We start from the raw sequence: 17,985 nt of genomic DNA on the forward strand, positions 1-17,985 counted from the left end.
CAAGACGTCAGCAGGGTTGGCTTCTCCTGAGGCCTCTGTCTTCGGCTCGTGGGCAGCCTTTCTCTTGTGTCCGCAATGGTCCATGCGAAGCCGGCAGCATCCTTCACGGTCCTGCCCGGCTCCGTGCACAACAGAGGTCACACAGTGACTCACTCACGGCCAGCCATGTGAGTGAAATGCCATCGAAGGGGCCCGAGGCATGCTAGGACACTGGGCGTGTGGAAATTCTACGTCTTTAGGTGTCATGGGGGAGATAGAAGTATTAGAAGCCCCTGGTCAGGAGCTTCCCTGGTCGTGACCTTCCCTGATGGCAGAGTTGTCACTAGACGCGGAGGCTCCCAGTGTGGGCCTTGATTCGGTGCCCTGCTCTGTGGGAGTTTGAGAGCGAGACATCTGATGGGGGATCCAGGGAGCCCAGTGGCCTTCCCTATTCTGTGTATAATTGTGTGTCTTTTATGGATGTTGGGCGTAATTTGGAATCTCTACTTTTCTGCAGCCACCTGGAGGGGACAGGACCCCTTCTCGTTTGTCATTCTAGTCATGCCATGGTCCCTAGGACCTTCTTAGTAAGGAAAAGACCTGGGATAGCCCGGAGAAGGGACCCAGAGGGGCCGGGAAGGGGAACCGGGAGGGGAGGTGGTGGGATCGCCGCCCTGGGCTGAGCCGCACGGCCACACAGGCATCAGGGATTCTGCCCCCTTCCCGGCTCATCTCCTCGGCCGTTGTACAGAACGACAATGTCCAGCCCAGCGGACGTTGTGATGCTGGGTGTCCCTGATGAAGAACCCTGCTTGCTTCCCACGGCCACGGAAGATGTGTGGACCCAGTCCCTGCCCTCAGGGAGCTCACAGGTTCAGGGCGACAGAGAAAACCAACACTTGAACAAAGAAGTAAAGGAGTATAAAGAGGAACATTGTCACAAAGGGATGGAACGGGGCAGGACTGGGCCCCGGGCACAGGGGCAGCAAAACCCTCTGCCAAGTGGCATCTTAGCAGACGCCCGAAAGGCAAAAGGAGCCAGGGGAGCAAAGAGGCAGGAGGGGAGGGGGTGCTTGGGTGTTCTGGGGGCCGTGAGCCAGGGATGCAGGGCTGGGTTGCGCCTGGGTGGGTGGTTGGGGGGAGGCAGCCACTGCCTTCGGGGTGGGGAGCACATACAAGAACCACAAGCGGCTTGTCCTCCAGAGTTTGGGCAGCGCCAAAGCCATTTGTTTTCTGACTTGGAGAAAAACAGTCCACGTGTGCCAACAATGATCTTTGAAGCAAACGGAGAGCTATTTGTTACGGGGGGTGGGGAGCAGTGAGTTGCCAGGCTCCTCTGAGATGGGAGAAAGCTGGACTGTCACAGCGGGACATGACAGATGGCTTCCTGCTTGGAGCAGAATGGGGGGGGGGGCGGCGTGGGCAGGGGCGGGGGGGGATGTCTTCTTGTCCTAGACCCAGGGGTCAGATGGTGGAGGGGGCTCCGTGGTCCCTAATCCCCCCCCCCACCCCCGGGGAGCCTCTGTGAAGACCAGTCCCATCTTCTGCAAATGACACGGGACATGCAATTTGCTTCTCCTCAAGTTTCTTGACTCTTACATAAGGACTCAGAGGGAAAACAGTTAGAACTCTGTGCTGGAAAAAGCTGGTCTCTCCTGATTAAAGACTGCACGCTCTCTGGTTAGAAAACAGCAATTATTCCAGTGATCATAATCTGAGTTTTTACTTTGTTGCCCAGAAACTCAGTCAAGTTTAGGTATAGGGATTAGACCATTCCAGGTTTCTGGTACAATTCCTCTTTTCCAGTCACAACTGCTTCCTAAAAAAAAAAAATTTTTTTTTCTACATTTGAATAACAAAATTTTCACTAGTAAACACAATATCCCATTTCTTTCAAGTTCCCTTTTGCTCTTTAGCTACGTGAATATAGCTTTCCTAGGGATGTAATTGCAGGGTGGACCTACGCAGTCATATTCATTTTTTTTTGTTATTTTTGCATAATATTAGTTCACAGAGATCCTATTTCTACCTAGGCATCCTATTCAGCCTTTTCTGCAATGGTGCACTATTTCCTGGAGACAGAGTTGACTCTAACCCTATGCACCATAGACAGGCTGCTGTTGGACGCCGCGTCTTTTCTCGATCGTTCACTACAATAAGCAGTTTTGTTATTACCAAAATAAATGAGCAAACGTTACAAAAGGAGTCACAAAGAAAAGAAACACAAATGGCTAAGAAGCCCCGGAAACGCGTTCAAACTCCATGGTGAGACATCTGAAGATGACGGATGATACATTGAAACAGCGACACGCCTGTTCTTCTGCCTGCGGACCCAAATTAAACAAAGATGTTACTCCGTGTGGGTGCGCGGGTGGACAGACTCCGGGCTGGGCCGTGTCCCTCGGCGGAGACCTGAGAGAATCAGTCCATTCCTGGGTGCAGAACGGCTCTCCTAAGGCTTCCCCTTCTACCCTAGATGCTGAGCCTAGAACATGCAGGTTTCACGGCAGCACGATTGTTTAAACACTCCCCCCACCTCCGCTCCCCAACTTAAATGCCCTAAATGTCCAGTCCTGGGAGTGTGGTGAAACCATGTGTATGGCGTTCATACGATTCACTCCCAGATGAGCCCGGGCCTGGGACCCGGCCAGCCTGCTTTCAAATCCCAGCACAGCCAGTCGCCTAGTTTGTGAGCATTTGGCCAACCTCTCCGGGCCTCAGTGTCTTCATCTGCAGAATGGGAGCACTAAGACCTTCCATGGCTATTGTAGTCACAAAATAACGCTCTGGCTCATAATACCCACTGCACATACTGCATTTACTCTGAACTATAAACTCTCTCCAGGGCCCCTCTTTCCTCCCATGGCTTAAAGAAAGCAAAAACAATACCTAAGCACCAGTCTTCAATCCGTCCCCAGCTCAGAGCTCCCCACCCACCCCCATCCAAGGGCCGGCAGCTCCCGGCCTCTCGCAGACAGCCCACACCCCAGCGAAGTGGACCAGATAACCTTCCCCCGCTGCCCTGGGCAGGGAACCCTTTGTACTCTCTGCTCATCTGCCAAGGGCCAACCCCAAGTTGCCTCTTTTGGGAGGCATCTTTAGCCGGGGAATTAACAAGTGACCCCTATTATGATCATCCCTCTCCACAAACCTCCACCTTAGGAAGCATCCTACGAAGACAGGAGTTTTTTGTCTTTTTGTTTTTTATTTTTGAATAGAACTTTTTTTTTTTTTTTTAAGATTTTATTTATTTATTTGACAGAGGGAGAGAGCGCGAGAGGGAATACAAGCAGGGGGAGTGGGAGAGGGAGAAGCAGGCTTCACGCGGAGCAGGGAGCCCGATCCCGGGCTGGATCCCAGGACCCTGGGATTATGACCTGAGCTTAAGGCAGACGCTTAACGACTGAGCCACTCAGGTGCCCTTGAATCGAACTTTCATTTAGAAGAGGACACATAGTAACGAACAGCAGACACGTTTTCACAGAGGGAACCCAGCCTTGTAACCAATACCCAGCTTTAGGAAAACAGATCCCAAGCAGACCCCCAGAAAGCTCCCTGGTGCTCCCAAGGACCATGGTTCTCCTGACCACTAAACTGTTGTCTTTCCCATTGAGGGACCCCTGCAGCACCCGGGGTGCTGGGGGTGCCCCACCATGTTTCCATTCTGTTGCTGGGGATGCCTGGAGTTTCTAATTAGAAGCTATTCTGAATAGTGCTGCTACCAACACCCTAATGCCTGACACCTGCTGGCTGTGAACCTGGGAGGGGGAGGGCCCATGGGGGGGGGGGGTCCACGCTGAATGGTGTTCCTGTGGGTTTCCTCTCTTCCTACCTTCACCAGCCGGCACTCGCTTTTTTTTTTTTTTCCCTTTTTTCTTCTTTAAAACAAATGTATTTATGGTTCCAACAGACTAATTCACCTTCAGGAACCACTGCCTGGTTCAGCCATTTATTCCCGCACAAAGAGGTAATTTCTGTAGGCCCACCTCTAAGGCCGCTTTCTCTCGGCAAAACAAAATCCCTTCCTCTGCGCATCGGGGTCCCGGGTTCAGCACATTCCCCTGGAGCTGGGATGTTGGTTCGAGGTCGGCTCCCCTGGACTGGTAGTGCGCTGAGGCCCGCGCCAGGTGCCGGGACCCCGCTGGCACGGCCACGGACTTGCAGGCCGGGGAGGATGCGTGTGTGCGGGACGGCGGAAGGCGGGAAGCGATCTGACAGTGGGTGCCGGGCTTTGCCCGCAGGCCACGTCCTGCAGGGAGTCCCCCCCACCGCCTCGAAGGGACACCTCCCTGTCTCCCCCCCCCACCCCGAGAAAGCGCCTCCGACCGGTGGGGACCTCCTCGCTACCTTGATCCTCGCCCCCCGCCTGGGCCGCGGAGTCGGGCGGAGAGAACCTTGGAGACGCCGCCCGCCTTCGGGCCGCGGTGGGGAAAGGGATCGGGTTTCACGCGCGCCTGGGGGGGCGGGGAGGGGTGCCCCCCCGTCCGTACCCGTCCACCTTCTCGGCCGGCCCCGGGAGAGGTTTGGGGGTCCCCGCTCCCGCACCCCGGCCGCGGGCCCGTGCGCCCCTCGGGGCCGGGGTGCCCGGGCCCCAGGCAGGGGAAGGGGCGGCCGGACCTAGGAGGGAGGGCACCGCGCGCCCTCGGCCCCGCCCCCGCCGCGCCCTCCTCCGGGGCGGGATAATTGAACGGCTCAGCCCGGGCCCTGCGTTGGCTGCAAGGCTCGGCCGGAGCGTGGAGCCCAGGAGCCGCGCCCCGCGCCCCGCGCCTTTGTCCGCCCGCCGCCCGCCGCCCGCCGCCCGCCGGCCCCATGGAGAGCGCCGCGCCGAGGAGGGTCCCGCTGCCGCTGCTGCTGCTCGGCGGCCTCGCGCTGCTGGCGGCCCGAGGTAGGGGCGCCCCACGTCCACGGCCCCCGCTCTGGTGGCTCCCCTCCCAGCCCCGCACGCCTCGGGAGGCCTGGAGCCGTAGTCGTAGCGGTCGTCTGGGCGCGGCGTCCCCGCCGCGGTTCCGGGGTCGTGTGCGCGGGCCGTGCCCTCCACTCACCCCGCTCCTGGCTCTGGTCCTGACCGCCTCGATGACCTGGGGCACTTGTGTGGAAAAAGATATTTCCTCCTCCCTGACCTCGTGAGGTCACCCGGCCTCGTGAGGCCCACCCTAGTGCCCACCCACGCTCCCCCTGGGGCCAAGGCTGGGAGGCGAGCCGGGAAGGCCTGGCTGAGGGTTGACTGAACCCCGGGTGCCCCGCTCTGTCCGGAGCGCCCGGCTCTTCCCGTTGCCCCCACCTCCGCCCCTTGGTAGGGGCTGTTGTACCCAGCTTGTTGGTGAGAAGACTGAGACTGGGGACAGTGCTTTGCCACTCACGGTTTCCGAGGGGGGTGGACTGGAAAAATCAGAAAAGAAGGGAGCAGTCTGGAGACCGATTTTTAGGGAAATAGCCCTGTATGGGGAAAACTCTGTCTGCCCTCCCCGGACGTAGAGGGCCCCAAGGCAGAGGCTCAGCCAGGCTGCACACCCAGCTGGGGCTGGGGACAGGCCCCTTCCAAGCCCACCCACTCAGTGGCAGGGGGGATGAGTCTCCGCTGGCAGTGCTCGGCCTAAGACTGACAGCAGCGGGATGGTGCTTCTTTCTCCCTTAATTCTCAAGGCCTAACTCCTGGGTTGGGGGCGGGAGATGGGGCAGGAGAACCCTGAGGCCCTGCAGATTAGAGCAGAAGCGGTGGCCTCTGACCTCTCCGCTGACCCATGACTCATCAGTCATTAGTCAGGCCTGCCTGCCTGAGGCTTTGTTCTTCCTGGGGCCAGGCCCGGAAGAGCCGCTGACCACCCTCAGAATCCTAGATGCTTTATCTCTGGTTTAGCTTAGTTTCTTTTCAACTCTCAGGTAACCACCCTCCTCCCTGGTCAGAAGGTCGCCGGGAGAGGTTGGGGGCAGAGGGCAGAGCTCTGCGGGTGCTTCGGGGCTTGCTCGCTGGCTGCAGCAGATCCTGGAGCTCCGGCTCTGTCCTGGGCGCCTGCTGGGGGCACCTTGTCGGGGAGATGGCGTGGGAGGCACAAGGGCCCAGGGGGTTGGCGGCGAGAGCCATCCTGGTCCCCCTGGGCCTCACTGGAGACATGTTGGAAGGATGGTGCTTGGGCAGGAGCTGGGAGGCAGAGGGTCGAAGGGCATTCACGGGAAGGTGACTGGTGGTTGGACTGAAAACCCTGGGGTCGGGGGGGCTCTGATTGGAGGCCACACAAGACTCTTGTTGGAACTACAAAGGGCCCCAGGGGCTCCCTGTGTATTTTACAGATGGGGTAACTGGGGTAGGCCCAGAGAGAAGGCATAGGCGAGCTCGGCCTGCTCCTTTCCACTGTGCTCTTCTGCCCGGGGTGTGAGAAGGTTCCCCTGAAGCCTGGCCGTGTCTGACTCTGAAGGGACACGGGGACTGGTCAGGCTGGAGGGGCGCACATCGTCTGTATCCAGGAGGCCCTGACTTCAAGCGTATGCGATAAAGGAGACCTGTTCATCGCATACCCAGTTGGCGTGGCCTTCCCTTCCTTTTGGGATGGTCCCTCTTTTGAGTTTCAGCAGTGTGGTGTGGTTTGGGGGGAGGGAGCTGGAGCTCCCTGGTTTGCGTCTGTGGCTTCCCTGGGGTGACATGGGCCCACTCTCCAGAGAGCTGGGAGTGGGGGGTGCGGGGCAGTACACCAGGGAATGGAATTTAGAAGTGATGCTGGGAAAGGCCATCCAGCTGTGGGCCCCGTCGCTAATCTGTGGTGGCTCGCTTTGCCTGGTCACAGCAGTATAGGGGGGCGCTGACCTTCCATGCTAGGGGACAGAGCCGAGCCACTGTCTGTCCTATGTCTGTTCTGTTGAGCTTTACCGAGAGTGGGGTGGGAGGGAGTGGAGAGGAGGAGGGCAGTGGGGAAGGCCGACTGCTTTCTCCAAGACTTTCTTGGCCTCTAGCTCCAGCGGGCAGCGTTGCTGACTGATTACAGAGCAAGTCTCTGGGAGGGAGAACAAAGACGGGAGAGGGAGAGGGCTTGGCTTGGAAGCACGTGGCCTGCACCCCGCTGCTGGAACTTCCCCAGGCTGGTGGTGGGAGCTGGACAGGCTAAGCCGGGGGAGGGGGCTGGTGGTGCCTGTTGGAGTGCTGGATGCACGAAGATAAGACTCAGGGTGCCTGGGGTGGGGGACAGTGCCACGGCCCCTCCTGTGGGACCCACGACTCTAAGTGACACCTTCTCCTGACTCTGCCTGAGGGGCTCCCCACCCCCCTGCTCAGGGCCCCCTCTGCCACCCCTGCTGGACTGTGGTGTGTGGGGGTGGGGGAGAAGGGACAGCGTGGCTGAGTCATCTGGGGGTCCCAGCTGGCTGCCATAAGCTTCTGTAGGACAGGAAACAACTTGGCCTGTATCCGCCTGGAAAAGCCCACAGGATGGGTTGGTGGTTTTCTCATTTGTAAAACGAAGATAACAGAAACCTACTCCTTAACGTGCCTGGCGGTCGGGGGGCGTGGGGGAGGACATGGAACCATGGAACCACCTGCCACAGTGGCTGGATTAGTGTGACCTATTATTTGCGTGACCCCCTCCCTAGGGTAAGACAGGGTCCTCTTCCCCACGAGTGCTCTGAAAGTCCTCCCAGCTCCCCAGGAGCACCTCAGAACTGGCAGCGGTCGAGAACCAAAGCCGTGCTGGGAAAGGTCACACAGAAGGGGCTTCTGCTGGCCTCCTCAGACCTCCGTGCACTGAGGATGTGCTCTGGGCCAGACGCTGTTCTAAATTGTGGGGGCAAGGGAGAGGCGAGGCCTGGCCCTTGTGCCTGTGGGGCTCCCCGTCCCCCAGGAGAGGCAGAGGAGTGGACAGGCCATTCCAAAGCAGCCCCGTAGGGGAAGAGTCGGGGACGACCTCCCCAAGGACCAAGAAAACAGCCCCCAACTTGGCAGGCGCCAGCTGGGTCTCTGGGGAGGACGGCTGGGAGGACGGGGCTCCAGACAGAGGAAGCAGCACAGGCAAGAGCGCAGAAGGCCCGAGAGGACGTGGACGCGTGTCCTCTTCCCTCCTGCTCCATCGAAGGCAGGGCTCTGAGCAGCGGGTGTGGTCTGGACAGCCTTGCAGATAAAGACTGACAAACATGGGTGCTGGCCCGCACGGTCCCCTGCTGGTGCGCTTGATCCAATATAAGACTCTCCTTTGCAAAACATCACGTTATAACAATTTGATTCATAAAAGCTTTTGCAGGGTCCCAGTGTCCTGGTAACGACCTCACATGTGGCTGCCTAACCAAACGGGGACACCCATTAGGTCAGCTTTCCTGAGATCAGAGACCCTTCAGCCTGGAGGGAGCTCGTTGAGGAGGGGGTATGCAGGGAGGCTGGCGGAGTTGAAGTCACAGCGGGCAGGGCAGGACAGAGGCTGGGTGCTGCGACCAGAGCTCTTCCCCCCTGGGGCTTCCTCCCTTGGCCCTCAGGCTGGTCCTCACCAGGCTCCAAGTCAGGAGGGAGTCAGGAGTGGGTTGCTCCAGCTGCCTGCATGTTATCAGCAAGTGGGGGCCCGTACTCAAAGGAGGAGAGGAGACTGGTTCCAGTTCCCCATGTGACCAATCCCGTATTCTCCCTGCTTCTCCTTAAGTACGGAGTGAGAACACACTCTGCTCTAGGAAATTTTAAAATTGACATATTTTGTATGTAGTTACTAATTTAACAATCTCAACAATCCTATGACGAAGGTACTGTCCTTATTTTCATCGTACAGACGTCTAAACGAAGGCCCAGAGCAGTTAAGTAACTTGTCTAGGAAATACAGTGGTCCGTCGAGGGCCAGGACAGGGGACCCCAGATTCCTGACCACTTGGTTCTCGTGCCTTAAGCCTACTGAGGGGAAATAAAAACCATTCGGACAGCACTTAAATCCCGTAGACAAATGCTGCATGTGCAGGGGGTCCTGAGGAGGAGCTGGTGTTTTCCATCCATGGGGGACCACAGAAGCCATGAGGGGCTCGTGGCTGGCTTGGTGGGAGTCCCCAAGGTGATGACACCTGTCTTGTTTTCAGATCAGAGGACAAGCCTGTTCTGTCCTTCGGAGGCAGGGGCTGTGGTGGTGGACGGCTGTTTGCTCAGGTACCCAGGTCTGCTCTCAGTCCTGCCTCTCTCTTGGGTGCGGCCCAAGTCAGGGCCTCCTTGCTGCCACCTGGGGACTCAGGACCCCTCCCCCTCTCCCGAGGAACCTACATTGGCTGCGTCCTTCCTGCTTCAGGGGAGGCCGTGCATGCAGGAACGGACGCCTCTGGCCACAGGACACCGGGTGAGGTCTAGAACTGTCCACAAGGTAGAAAGTCGCCGCTTTCCTGGCACCTTCATAAAGGAAAATGTTCTTGGCGGGTCCTGGGTTCCAGACACAACAGGGCGGGCCCGGCATCTGGAGAAGACGGCCCTGGAAATCATTCAGGTCCTGTTCCTGCTTGACGTGCACCTGGCCTTGCCAAGTGATCCTGCCAGAGGGCTGGGCTGACATGGCCAGCGCTGAGAGTGGGGACGCTGGGTTCCTGCCCATCCTGTTGCTGACTTCCTGGGGGTCCCGACTGCCAAGGGCCCTGGTTACTGCTCCTGACGGCCAGGACCCAGAGCCTTCTTTTCTCCACACGGAGGGTCTGTGATGCGTCCTGCGTTGCTGGCTTCCAGCCACTCAGAGGGGACACCACACCATGGGGTGGGGAGGGTCGGGCCCTCTGGGGTCCCTACACCTACCAGATGGTAGCAAGGATATAAGAACCAAAGAACCACCCTTGGGGTCCGATGGGTCCCCGGATGGGTTTTATGAAGAGCACTTGAGGTGAATTTGGGAAGAAATGGTTTGTCTTTCGGGACATGGAAACCACAGATCAGCTGGTCCACTCCTGGTGTAGGTGGGGAAACTGAGGCCCAGAAGGAGGAAGTAGGTGATCCATGGTGTCATTTGTTAGCTGTCTCTCGGGTGTTATTAGCAAACGTTTCCTGAGCCTCCCTTTCGAGCCTGGCCTGGCCCCCGAGGAGCTGTTCATCATGCTGCCATCATTTGTCAGCGTGTCACCTGTGTACTCCATGAGCACGAGGCCCCCGGGACCCAGCACAGATGAGGACCGTGCCTTGTGGAGCTCGTGTGCCGTGTGGGTCCCCTGTGGCCCCAGATCAAATGACTGTAAACCGAGCGGCTTAATACAACAGGTCTAGCCTCTCACTGTCCCGGGGGCCACAATGTCACGGTGTCGTGTGGGGCTTTGCTCTGGGGCAGGGTCTGTCCTCGCTCTCCCCGCTCCTGGGCTCGTGGCTGTCTCTGTCTCCACGTAGCTTTCTCTTCCTCTTGTGTCTCTTCTGAGGACACTCCTTGTGGGATTCCGGGCTCCCCCACGTGACCCAGGAGGAGCTCACCTTGAGATCGATCCTTAATTCCAACTGCAAAGACCCTTAGTCCACATAAGGCCACACTCTGGGGGTAGGACGTGGTCGTATCTTTTCAAGGGCTACCGTTCAAGCCGCTGCGCACACAGATGCCCTCGCTGGGGTGTATCGGCAGGAGTCAGTGCCACAATGACCGTGACCTGCCGTGACGGGGGCAGCAGACAGGGTGCCTCTCAGGGCGGAGGAGGGTGATGCCCAGCTGAGGTGTGAGTCGTGAGGAACCGTCTGTGGAAAAGCCCTAGAAGAGCTTTTGGACAAAAGGAGCAGCTGGCTCCAGGCGCCGGGTGGGAGCCTGGTTTTTGGAGGGAAGGGAGGGGAGCGTGTGCCTCTGGGGGAGAGTGGGGGGGTAGAGGGAGCTGCAGAAGATGGGAGGGCCTTAAAAATTAGGGTGCAGACTTGTGGGTTTTATCCCGAGTGTACTGGGAAGCTGCTGGAGGATTTTAAGCAGAGGAATGACATTTTTTTTTTAAAGATTTTATTTATTTATTTGACAGACAGAGATCACAAGTAGTCAGAGAGGCAGGCAGAGAGAGAGAGGAGGAAGCAGGTCCCTGCTGAGCAGAGAGCCTGATGCGGGGCCCGATCCCAGGACTCTGGGACCATGACCTGAGCCGAAGGCAGAGGCCTCAACCCACTGAGCCACCCAGGCGTGGAATGACATTTTTTGACTCAGGTTTCTAAAAGTCACTCTGGACTGCTGCGTGGTGAAGGGCCTGTGGGGTGGTAAGAGTAGGCAGAGTGAGCCGGCATGGAGGTTTCTGCGGGGTCCAGGGCCGAGTGGTAGTCAGGGGGCCGCTGGGAAGTGGATAGATCTAGGGCGTCTGGGAACTTGAGTGGCCGGGACTTGCCCTGGGATGGGGGATAGAGGGCGAGGGAGAAGTAATAATTCAGGCTGACCCCACTGTTGTGGGGCGAGCAGCTGGGTGGAAGGTGATTGCTAATAACCGACCAGTGAAGGCTGAATGGAGTGGGGCCCCGGGGGGGTGGTAGAAGAGTCCAGGTTCCTAGTGGACCCTGTAAGCGTCCTGCTAGGCATCCGGTGGAGTCTGGGCTTGGAGGCACGATCAGGCTGCAGACAGAAATATGGCAGTCTCAGCCCATAGGATGAAGCTGCAGAAACGGGCAGGGGAGATGGAGAGAGGGGGCCGGAGGGGCCGGGGGATTGAGCCCTCCCAGGCACTTTGAGGAGGGAGAAGCTCTGAGGGAACGGGCCTGTTCGGGGGCTTCCCAGAACCCCTGGGACGTTGCCAGGACTGGTTTTGAGATGGGAGGGGCCCGTGTGGTTGTGGTTGGTGGTTTGTTTGCTAATGGGGTGAGCCACTATCATTCTTGAACCTGTTTTTCCTTTTGGATCATGTCACTTGCTGGAGTCAAATGTACTATAAGTTTTGCTGCCTACGTGTGCTCCTGATTTTGATGTAAGGCTTCTCTCTGCGCCCCACGCCTGTTATTATCCCCATATCCACAAAGGAGGGTGTGAAGACACCAAGGCTCAGAGAGGCCAAGTAATGTGCCTGCGGGCGCACAGCAGCTGAGTGGCTCCACCGGGACTGGAACCTGGAAGCATGACTCTTGAACTGTGTTCTTTTTCTTTTCTTTTCTTTTCTTTTTTTAAAGATCTTATTTATTTATGTGAGAGAGAGAGAGCACAAGCAGGAGCGGGGGCAGAAGGCGGGGGAGAAGCAGGCTCTCCCGCCAAGCAAGAAGCCCGACACGGGGCTCATTCCCAGGACCCTGGGATCGTGACCCGAGCTGAAGGCAGACGCCCACCCAACAGAGCCACCCGGGTGCCCCTCAGATTGTGCTCTTCTGCAGGACACTACCCTGCCTCATTTATCTTTCTGACGGAAAAGTCTTGATTTTGCTAAGTCTGGCTCCGGGAGGAAGCCAGTGTCCTTTGGCATGTGACGGGGGTGTAGGTGAGCTTTGAGTCCCAGCCAGGCTCCAAGGCTACCTCTGTGTTTGCTCTGTGCCCTGGGGCAGCTTGCTTAATCTCCCCCTGATCCCGTTTCCTGGAGTTGTGAGGATCCCATAAGATCATTTGTCCACTGGCTCTCTCCCAGGAATTTATCGAGTGCCTGCTCGGAGGCCGGCATGGGCCAGGGTGCAGAGCTCATCCCAGCCCCCGGGGTGCTAAGTACACACGCAGTTAATTATTTGTGCTTGGTGCCGGGAAGTTCAGGGTGCAAAGAGAACGTGTGTGTGCGTGTGTTTGTGTGTGTGTGTGTGTGTGTGTTGAGTGGTTAGGGAAGACTTCTGGAGGAAAGATCTTTGAATTGATGTGGGTGTGAATGAGCCAGTCCCAGGAAGGGTGTGGACCCAGGACCACCCAGCTCCAGCTTCCAAAGGCCAGGTGCAGCGGACGCATGACAGGTGGCCTTGAGTTCAAAGGGAGACAGGGGGAGATGTGTCCCGCAGGGTGAGATGATGTAGAGACGTCAGGAGGTAAGGCCGTCCCCCTGGTCCACTGGCCTTGGTCACAGGAGGTCACTGCCAAGAGGGAGCAATCTGGGAGGTGCTTCTCTCCTTCCGAGATCTGCCTTCTGGCCCTTCATTCTTGTGGCCTCCTGCCTGCTGGTTCTGTGCACTAGACCCCCGTCTCGTGACAGGTGCCGGTGTGTGAGCATTGAAGCGCCTGTGGGTCTGTGTGAAACCATGAGGGGAGACTCCAGCACACCCCGCTTCCCCCTGGGGAGGTCAGCTACCCCTGAAAGGGGAGATGGCTCTGTCCTTATCCTAGACCTGCAGGGGATGTGGGGGTACTGTGCACCAGACCCCAGTGACGATGACCTGGTGTCTCCCTGGGCTATCCCCTTGGGGACAGGGTTCTATCTTTTCACCTCTGGATCCCTTGCCCCAAGATAGAGCCTGCACATGCAAGTGTTGTAACAGGAACCTTTTTTAAAAAATGATTTTATTTTTACGTAATCTCTACACCCAACCAAGAGCTCGAACTCACAACCCCAAGATCAAGAATCACGTGCTGTACTAACTGAGCCAGCCATAGAGGGGCTTTTTGAATATACAGGGGACTTAGGACAGCATGAGCACCATAGGGCGAGGGCTGTGGCCCGGGCAGGACTCCTGCTGGCTCCCCAGCTTCAGGAGGGGAGGGTCCCTGGCAGGGTCGGGCTGAATCTCTCAGGGTTCTATTTGGTCCCTATTTCCTGTGGGTGTCTCATTGCATTTCAGGCTTCCCGGGGATGTGGGCCCTGGACACCCCAGGGGCCCCCTCCAACTCTGGCCATAGCTTTAGCCAGTTGCTCTGGAGCCGATGAGGCACAAACTTTGCAGGGTGTCAAGTTCAGGGGACCCACGGGACACACTAGGACCCCGTTCACATTCTGAGACACCCGAGGCCCTCTGCTGCTTTGAGCTTATCCAAGAAAACCAAGAAGATTGACTTGCTGGCTAGTTCTGAGGACACACCTTCCCCTCCCTTCTTGTTTATGCCCAGAACTCGTCTATTTTTTATTATGCCACATGAGAATATTAAAATAGAAAGCAGAGATCCAACCACTCACTACCTCCTTTCTCACCATTTCCTATACACACGGGCTGTTTGGAAGGGCAGGTCTCAGAAGGAGAGACAGCCTTTTAAGCGAGACCAGGCTGACTTGTGGGGAACCTCCCTTGGCCATTTCCTTTCTCGCTCATTTCCTTGCAATCCAGTGGGAATTTTGTCAGAACGTTGTCCATATACACGGTGGGGTTTGGCAAGCCGTTGCTGAGCTCCAGGCCAACTTCTCCACCCACTTTACAGGTGAGGAGACTGAGTCCTGGCCTTGCTCCAGATGGAAGGACCCTCAATGGTAGAGCTGTAAGCAGACCTGGGCCTCTGGAGCTCCAGCCCTGGGCCTACCCCACCACAACACGGCACACTGAGCAACTTGGCTTATTGCTTACCTGCTCATGGGCCATCAGGCATTGCCCAGAGCCCTTGGGAGGATGATAGGTGCCAGGCTAACATTCTGGAAGCTTCCACCCGAGGAGCAGTGCAGAGACCCTCTGACTGCCAGCTGGCATCTATGGTGCTGGAAAGAGCATGTGCCCACATCTTGACCACTTGATGAGAATGGGAGCTGCTCTAAACCGTGAGCCTTGGCGTGGCACCAAACACGTGGCATGCCTTTTGCATGGGTCAGAACCATCACGACTCAGAGTCTACACTGTAGTCTTTATGAACGCAGAACTCACCTGGAAGAAATTTCGTTTCAGCTGCTGTCTGGGGTGACTTATGGTATCCAGTGCCCGTGAATCAGGCTGTCTCTGTCCACCTGCTCACCAGTGACTTAGGACAGGGGTATTTCTTTCCCAGAGGGAGGTGGTGGGGTGTCAGGCCCGTGACGATGGGTCAGTCTGGGGGCCTGTGTGATTCCCTTCCCCACGGTGGTGCGGCAACTTCTGTGACAGTTCCATTTTGAAGAGTCAGTTTGCGGTGGGGCACTGATTTAAGCATTTTGCCTGAATTATCAGATCGATCTTCCCAGCCCTCCCCAGTTACTACCCCATTTGAAAGATGGAGAAAAGGAGGCTCAGTGAGGAGGAGGTGGGTCTGGGTCTGGGCGGTTTTAACCCACACGTCCGTCGCCCTCCCTTGGAAGGTCGTGTCAAAGGCTAAGGAGGTCTGAAAGAGAGTTTATTCTTCATTTATATTTAGTGTAATGCTTTGTGGATCCAACTCACAGTCAGATTATGGGAACTGGAGATGAAAACTGTGCCCGATCAAAGCTTCTGCTCAGAAGGAAGGGAGGTGATCTGAGAGAGAAGACTGCAGACCACTTCTCTCTTAAGGGCACCTACAGCCCCACAGTGGGCATGGGTGGGCATCCAGCGGGGGGGGGGGGGTCCCCTGACGTAGTGTCATCGATACTGGCATGGCTCCCAGGAGTGAGGGGTGGAAACGGTGCTGGCCTCGTTGGCTCCAGGTTGCCGAAGGCTGTGCAGATGTGCTGGGGCTTCTGCGTGGGAGTTCTGTGAATTGATGTCCTGCCGGAAGGGCTGCTGGCCAGTGGGAGTGCCAGTGCCGGGTTGATCTGTCAATCACGGTGAAATCCTTGGTGGTACCAGTGAGAGGTGGTTTCCAGGGCGAGGTGTCACCCTGTCTTCTTACTCCCCACCCCTGGCCCAGCTATATGTCCTGTGTCTTGGAGGAGCCACCGCCTGGGATCCTCCTCGTGCTTTCCCTCCCACTGACAACGCTGAATTCTTACTGTGTGCGGCTGGGGAAGCGATTCCAGAAGCACGGCCTCCCGGTCACCTTCTGAGAGCCTGCCCTGGGCTCTTCCTTGGGCTTAGGAGTGGCTGCTGCCCTCTACCTCGTTCCTTCACATTTTACCTGTTCCCATTTGAGGTCACCTAGTTTGCTTGTGTAACGCTGCAGTCACCACCAGACTGCCCCCGGGGGGCGCCCCGAAGTAGTTTACCAAGTCAACCCTCCCTGCAGGTTCGCACATTAGAACAACAATGATTGAGAACAGCGGTGAGAGCATCAGCAGAACATCAAGGTCCTTTCTGAACGAAGGGCGGTACAAGACGGCGTGCGAGCACTCAGTTTTATTTATTTAAATTTATTTTATTTATTTAAAGTATTTATTTACTTGATGGAGAGAGAGACACAGAGAGGGAACACAGGGAAGGGGAATGGCAGAGGGAGAAGCGGGCTTCCTACTGAGCAGGGAGTCCGATGTGGGACTCGATCCCAGGACCCCCGGATCATAACCTGAGCTGAAGGCAGACACTTAATGGCTGAGCCACCCAGGTGTCCTGTAAACACTCGATTTTTTAAAATGTATTTTCTTTATTTTGGTAAAATACACATAACATAAAATTAGCCATTTTAACCATTTTTAAGTGCCGTGTTCAGGGGCGTTATGTACATTCCCATGGCTATGCAGCCACCGCCCTGTCCATCTCCAGAATGTTTTCATCTCCCGAAGCTCGGTGCCCAGGGGACAGCCCCCATCTCCCCCTCCTGCAGCCCCTGGCGCCCACCGTCTACTTTCCGTCTCTGACTGTGGCTCCTCTAGGAACCTCATAAGTGAAATCACACAGGGTTGATCCTTTGGGGACTGGCTTATTTCATTGAGCATGACGTCTTCAACAACATTTTTTTTTAAAGATTTTATTTATTTATTTGAGAGAGAGAGAACATGAGCGGGACAGGGAGGGGACAGAGCGAGAGGGAGAAGCAGACTCCTCACTGAGTACGGAGCCTGACATGGGGCTCGATCCCAGGACCCCGGGATCATGACCTGAGCCCAGGGCAGATATGTAACTGACTGAGACACCCAGGCGCCCCAACAACAAACATTTTAAGTGAAGCATTTAGTTCACTATTACATGCTCAGCTTTTAAACCATTGTTGGGAAGTTCAAGTTAATTTAACTTAATTTAACCTAAGGGCGCTTGCGTAGCCATTATTCTATGGGAATGGGGAAGGATGAAGAATGGTCCACACAGTCGTGCTGGTTTTAGTAGAGCAGCCTATTGGGGTCTCCAGCCTCTGAACACTGTAGGTGGTGGTTTTCATTCTCTCTGTCCAGGTTACAGCAAATGTTTGTAGCGAGCACCTCTCCCTGGGTCAGCACCAGGGACACGGTGGGGGCGCTGGCCCGGGGGTCCCTATCTAGCCCTCTTTCCCTGGGTCACTGTGCCTCCTTTCTGACTTAATGTGATATTCGTCACCAGAGTAAAGCTTGTTCACTCTGATGGGGACAAGTGTGAAAACAGCAAAGACCGCTCTGTGTCCCTCTCGAATTGGCAAGGGTCTTGGAAGAGCTGTGTCCAGGGCTGGGAGTGGCCTTGACAGCCTGGTCCCACCCCATGGAAAGGAAACACTTGGGAAGTGGCCGGGAGGCTTTTTCTGTTTCAGAACACAAGTTAATACCAGATCTTTTCTTGTACGGGGCTCTCCCCTGTCTGCTAGAGACCGACCTGCTACAGAGGGCATCTCCGTTGACATCTTGAGCCAGGACTCCAGAGAATTCTGCAGGGTGTTCCCCTCTCTCCACAAGACCCCTCCTGTCCCTGCAGCTCTGACGGCTGGGGGACGGCTGTCTCTAAGGCCAAGAAAATGGCAGTTCTGGAATCTCAGACCCTGGCGCCAGTATGGCCCCGGCTCCTGCGGAAATTCTAAGCAGCCCCGCTCTTCAGGGTGGTTGGCTCCGATCACGTGTTGCTCCTTGGGGTCATTCTCTCCCTGTGAAGAGGCATGTTTGCAGTAAACCCCACACTCCAAGGACAGCCTTGCTATTCAGGCTCTGGTTAAGACGCCTGTCGCCGATCCGTCCTGTTCAACTGGCACTGAGCCTCCCTGATTGTGTGGGGCGTGGGCGGATGCTTCAGGGTCACTGAGAGGAGAAAGATACCATCCCTGCCCCAGAGGAGTTTCAAATTCCCCAGGAGGCAGACTAGACCAGCCTAGGAGTCTGTCAGAACCAAGCCTGATGCCTGGCTCTGCTGCTCCCTGGCCCCTCTGGCTGTGTGACCTTGGGCTCCTCACTTAACCTCTCTGAGCTGGAATTTTCTTATGTGCGTGATGGGGAACATCATGAGCCGGCCTCTCTGGGTTTTTGTGAGAATGAGTA

General features: G+C 56.7%; 1 protein-coding gene across 2 annotated transcripts in view; it reads left to right on the forward strand.

Moving 5' to 3' along the window:
- The first annotated feature begins 4,683 nt into the window (after positions 1–4,683).
- Positions 4,684–17,985, forward strand: part of FBLN1 (fibulin 1) — an 80,253-nt gene continuing 66,951 nt past the window's right edge. For both annotated transcript variants that reach the window (XM_047742633.1, XM_047742635.1), the window contains exon 1: positions 4,684–4,864. In XM_047742633.1, coding sequence (XP_047598589.1) covers positions 4,789–4,864 — 76 coding nt within the window. In that variant the 5' untranslated portion in view covers positions 4,684–4,788. The remainder of the gene's footprint in view (positions 4,865–17,985) is intronic.

The sequence above is a fragment of the Lutra lutra genome, chromosome 8 (assembly GCF_902655055.1).
Source record: "Lutra lutra chromosome 8, mLutLut1.2, whole genome shotgun sequence".
NCBI classification, from domain to species: Eukaryota; Metazoa; Chordata; class Mammalia; order Carnivora; family Mustelidae; genus Lutra; species Lutra lutra.